Source organism: Apodemus sylvaticus, chromosome 7 (assembly GCF_947179515.1).
Source record: "Apodemus sylvaticus chromosome 7, mApoSyl1.1, whole genome shotgun sequence".
NCBI classification, from domain to species: Eukaryota; Metazoa; Chordata; class Mammalia; order Rodentia; family Muridae; genus Apodemus; species Apodemus sylvaticus.
The window spans coordinates 116,827,781-116,833,780 of NC_067478.1; the positions used below are offsets into that span (position 1 = coordinate 116,827,781).

Consider the following 6,000-nt stretch of genomic DNA (forward strand, 5'->3'; position numbering starts at 1 on the left):
AAGAGTAAGAAGCATTCTGGAAATATGGGCTCCCTCTATCTCCATAAATGGAGTCAAGTTGTTATCAGCATAGGTCTTATGGGCATGGGTCTTTTTGCCTCCTTTGCTTCCAAATAGAGACTTTGCATTTTTCCTCTTTTGTACTTCCACCTTCTGCCAGAGGAGGATGGAGCATGAAGCTGCACTTCAGATGCCACCACCCTGATCTTGAAATTCCAAATCTTCACAATTGTGAAAGAATAAATTCATTATTAGTTGAGTGGCATGTGGCTTTCTTTCTGTTATAGCATTATCCCATGGACAAAGACATCAACCTTTTGAGGTTTATTTACATGTTATAGCTGAAGAATAAAGACTTAAAGACATGAGATAGACAAATCAAGAAGGAAAAGAATTACTTAAGCTCAACTTACTGATCTAGACAAACTATATAGAAAGAAATAGAGGCAGCCTGGAAAAAAGAGCACACACCAGTAATGCCAGCATTCAGGGCACTAAGACAGGAGGAGTACATGCTCTAAGGCAGACTCAGCTACTCAGTAAGACCCTGCAGAAAAGAAAAGAAGGAGAGAGAGAGAGAGAGAGAGAGAGAGAGAGAGAGAGAGAGAGAGAGAAATCTAGGTACACAGACTAAATTCTAAATTAATCTACCACAAGTGTTCACTGAAAGTATACCAAGAAGAAAAAGGAAATGGAAAAACAGAATACCATTGGAATGAAAAAAATCAGTAATGAAAATGTATATCTAAATTACTTTTACAACACATGCTAATTATAACTCCATATGAATACCAAACAGTAAATACAGTAGACAGAAAAGGAAGTTTTAAAGTACTTAATTTCTATGACAGTTGTAAGTACCTTATTCTATTACATTTTAAAAAACTTCAAGTAATAGAGTGTTGCCAAGACTATAAGTTGCACTCCACAAAATGATAGATAGCAAGGACCCCACAGCTAAAACCAATACCTACACAATTCATTGCATATAGAGAATTTGAACCAGTGCCTCCATAGAGCCTTAACCCCTAACTCCAAGTGTCTTCAGTGTAGAGACACTCTGCATGCTAACAAAGGAGAAACACCAAGCTGTATCTGGAAACTGTCTATGCTAAACTCTGGGTATTTTAACTATATGAAATAGTGAGTAGAACTCCACCATTGTCTTGCTGTTTCCTGACTGCACATACAATGTGAGCAACAGCTTCACCCTTATGCTAAGCCATCTGTCCCCTCAAGTTGTGAATCAAAATAAACTTTCTTCAAGTTACTTTTGTTATATATTTTATTAGTGGTTAGAAAAGTAACACATGATAGGTGTTAATTTGATTAAAAATCATCTTACTATACATATGTATCAAAACAGTGTTCATATGCTTTACTAAAATTAACTGCTGTCCTCACCTACATCAAGGAAACATTTCTTCACAACAGACAGATACCACTAATGAAAGCTACAACCAATCAAAGCACAAAATTGTGGAGCCCAGTCCCAATAGATACACGTACAATACAATTCCTGCACCAAAAGTTCAGTGATCATTGCAGAGGAAGGAACAGAAACCTTGTAAGGGCCAAAAGAACAGAGAGTTTGCTGTGAGAGGTGCCTCCTAGAATATCAGAAGCCACAATAACTTCTAAAACATTTTAAATGAAACTCAAGGTTGTTAAACAACTACTAAATGATGGCTTGAAAGTTAAAAGTACATGTGGGTGTTTGAGAAGACAGGGGATTTGTCTCCTGTGTGACAGCCCATAATTGTCTATAATTTTAGTTCCAAAGCATCCAATGTCTTTTGCCTTCCACAGGCCCAAACTCCACACACTATTAAGAGGCATACATGCAGATAAAACACTAATACACATAAGCATTTTAAATAAAATAGTAAAGGAATATAGGACTATAAAGAGTGAAACAAAAATCTTTCTCACATCAATTTCTCATTTCAAAATTAAATTATTGGGGCTGGAGAGATGGTTCAATACTTAAGAGCACTTATTACTCTTACAGAGATCCAAGTTTGGCACCAATCAATGGCTCACTACTACCTCACTACAGCTCCAGGAAATATAATCCCCTCTTCTAGCCACTGCATGCACCTATTCTCACATATTTATATCAACAGACAGACAGACATAAACACATAATTAAAAATTTGTTTATGGTTCCATGTATATCTATATACTGTGTATGTGTGTACCTGGTATCCATAGAGACTAGAAAGGGACATTGGATCCCCTGGTGATTGGAATTGCAGATTACTACAGACCACTATGCAGACTTTGGAAATTGAACTTGGGTCCTCTGAAGAGTAGCCATGCTCTTAATCACAGAGGTATCTCTCCAACTCCTAAAATAATTTTAAAAAAATAAAAATTACTGGGCTGGGTGATGTAGCTCTATGAGTGGGAAGTCGGGTTCAATATTTAGTATAAAGAAAGAAACAGGGGTAGAGTAAGAGGAAAAAGTAGTAAATTGTCATTTGTAATTTTTGTATTACACAAAGACATTTAATAAAATATTGTTAAGTTTAAAGTTTCAAGGTCTCAAAACAATAACAAAAGATACTGCGAAGAGGTGTTAAAAGAAGGCCATGCCCCATTGCAGCTTCAGCATCTCCTCCCCAGCCCTGCACCACATTATGTTTTTAAGTTTGCCTTCCTTGACACTCTCACTTTTTCTGCCTCATTTGCTAGCTTGTGTGCAATCAGCGCCACTGCCAGTCTTTCTCTTGCTATTTTCACTTTTCTTTCCTGGTTGATAATATCCTCTTCTGTGACCAGAAATTCTTTGCAAAGAATCTGCGGGCCTGCTTCTGGAATCATCTTCAACAAATGTGGAGATGACTCAAGGCTGGGCATGGGTCTGGGGTCAATGCTGTTGGCTTGAGTAGCTGAAGCAGAGGCATCTGTGTCTTTAGGTGTGAGGTCTTTCAAAGCCTTGGTAAGGTCTAACGTGCTCAAAAGTTCTCCTGCACTGCTGTAGGCCTGGAGTCCTTGAAGTCTCTTCTGCCAGTAGGCTTGTTCTGGCTTCTCCAAGGTCTCCTCCCACTGATAGTATCTTACCTCATTGCCCAGATGGGATGTGATTTTAGTGACTGGCCTCTTGAATGTATAACTAGACATCCTCAAGGGGATTGAGGTATTTAAACAAGGCTTTGATGGGTTCTCACAGTCACATTGCTTCCTCTGTGAAGTTTTGCCCATCTGACTCCTTTCTTAGTCCTATGAACATAAGTCATGAAATTGGATCAATGTGTCAGAAGGCTGCCTTCTTTTATTACTCATGTGTTATCTATCAATTATTTATGCTGCTTGTAATACCCACCTGCCTCCTCCTCCTCTCCCTCTAATGATACATTTGACCTATATTAATAAACATCAAACAGATCTAAGTCGAGCACAGAAAGCTCAAAGTCAAAGCTCTCCCACAATTGGCAAAACTCTCTCTTTTCTGAAGTGTATTTTTAGAATTTTTGGCTCTACTGACAACTGCTTGAGCCCTTACATTCCCTGCCATGATACACAGTTCCCAGTTTTCCTCTAAGTCTCTAATATTGTCATTCTTCTGTTATTTGATTATGAATTTGTTATGAACCACATGATTTTTATAGCTCTTTTAACACCTAAGTCAATAGTGAAATTAGATCATAAGAGCCAGATGTTGGGAAAGAGTACTACACAAAGTGTCTCCTGGACAGGACAGGGCCATTGCAATTGAACTCACAGTAGCTTTAATAAATTCTTGTTCAAAACCTGTATAAGACCAGGACAGCCAACATTACAGCACAGATGTGGAAGAAGGTCATGGCAGCTGATGGCTGCTGAGGGAGGAACGGTGAGTTTTCTTCAGGGATGTGGCCCCTGTTGGGTTGCTCCAGTTGATGGCACAGCACACATGCATATACTGGGAGCACTGATAACTTCCAGTAGGTTAAAAAAGGACAATGAGATGGGAAGAATTGATGAGAGTATTTGGGCTAAAGAGAGGCATGGAGGGGGTGAAATAGAAGAATGATATGATCAATTTATTTCATACATGTATGAAAGTTTCAAAGAATGTTTATTTAAAAAAATATAAAACTACCGATAATATCACTCTTGAAGAATCACTATAAAACCTGAGACATATTTATCAACCCAAATGGTCATGTTAAAAATAAGTAATTTAGAAAGTCTATTCACAGACCAGAGCTGATCCTGTGCCACAGCAGTCCATATCCAAATACCCACTGCTGGAAGAGAGTCTCTCAGGAGTGTGGACATGCCTGTTAGCACACAAGACCATTACTTCTGCTAAGAGGGACCCACCCAGGAGACTTCAGGCCATAAGAACAGAGGAGCAGTCTGGGAGAGGATTCTTCCAGTTTACATCTGGTGTGCTCTGGGAGCTGATGGTGTGCCACAGCGCTCCATACCCAAATCCCATCAGGAAAGAGCTGGTCTCCCAGGAGTGCCAACACACCTGTGAACACAGGTTAAGACCACCACTTCTGCTCAAATTCCTGGCCCAAGAGGGTCCCAACCCAGAGCCATCAGGACATAGAATCCAAGGAACAGCCTAGGACAGGAACTTTACAGTTTCCATCTGCACCCCGGAGCTGACTCTTTGCCACAGCTCTCCATTCCCAAATTCCTCCTGGAAAGAACTGACACATGTTTGAGTACTGACACACAGGCTTGCAGGAGGGACAAGCCACACTCAGAGACAGCAAGACCAACTGACACAAGAGATAAAACAGATGGTAAGAGGCAAGGGCAAGAATATAAGCAACAGAAACCAAGGCTACTTGGAATCATCAGAAACCAGTTCTCCCACCACAGAAATACCCCAACACACCAGAAAGGCAAGATTCTGATTTAAAATCACATCTCATGATGATGATAGAGGACTTTAAGAAGAACATAAATAACTCCCTTAAGGAAATACAGGAGAACACAGGTAACAGGTAGAATCCCTTAAAGAGAAAACACAAAGTCCCTAAAGAGAAAACACAAAAATCCCTTAAAGAGTTACAGGAAAACACAACGGAACAGGTAAAGGAATTGAACAAAACCTTCCAAGATCTAAAACTGGAAATAGAAACAGTAAAGAAATCACAAACAGAAACAACCCTAGAGCTACAAAACCTAGGAAAGAGATCAGAAGTCATAGATGCAAGCATCAACAACAGGATAAGAGATTCTCAGGTGCAGAAGATACCATGAGTTCAAAGTGGTTGCTACTTCCTACTCACTTGGCCCAATCAACTGATGTCATCAATATAGTGCACCAATGTGATATTTTGTGGAAGAGACAAATGATCAAGATCCCTTCTCACTAAGTTATGGTGCAGGGCAGGAGAGTTAATATACCCTTGAGGCAAAACTGTAAAGGTATACTGCTTACCTTGCCAACTAACTGAAAGCAAATTGCTTCTGGGGGCCCTTATGGACAGGTATTGAGAAGAGGGCATTTGCCAGATCAATAGCTGCATACCAGGTACAAGGAGATGTGTTAATTAGCTCAAGTAACAAAACTACATATGGCATAGCAGCTGCAATTGGAATTACTACCTGATTTAGCTTTTGATAGTTAGCTGTCATTCTCCAAGATCCATCTGTCTTTTGCACCAGCCAGATAGGAGAGTTAAAGGGAGATGTGGTGGAAACCACTACCCCTGCATCTTTCAAGTCCTTGAGAGTGCCAGTAATTTCTGTAATTCCTCTAGGAATATGACAGTTTATCCTTCACTATTTTCTTTAGCAGAGGCAACTCTAAAGGCCTCCATTTAGCCTTTCCAACAATAATAGCCCTCACTTCACTGGTCAGGGAACCAATGTGAGAAATCTGTGAATTTCTGAGTATATCTATCCCAATTATACATTCTGGAACTGGGGAAATGACCACAGGATGTGTTCGGGTACCTACTGTACCTACTGTGAGTCAGACATCAGTCAAAACTCCATTAATCACCTCTCCTCCATAAGCCCCTACTCTAACTGGAGTGCCACAATGTT

At 39.9% G+C, this 6,000-nt stretch overlaps 1 protein-coding gene across 1 annotated transcript; it reads right to left on the reverse strand.

Moving 5' to 3' along the window:
- Positions 1–2,640: 2,640 nt before the first annotated feature.
- Mbd3l1 (methyl-CpG binding domain protein 3 like 1) lies at positions 2,641–3,207 on the reverse strand. The gene has a single exon (XM_052189403.1). It carries the CDS (start codon positions 3,205–3,207, stop codon positions 2,641–2,643), a length of 567 nt encoding a protein of 188 aa, XP_052045363.1.
- Between the last annotated feature and the right edge of the window lie 2,793 nt (positions 3,208–6,000).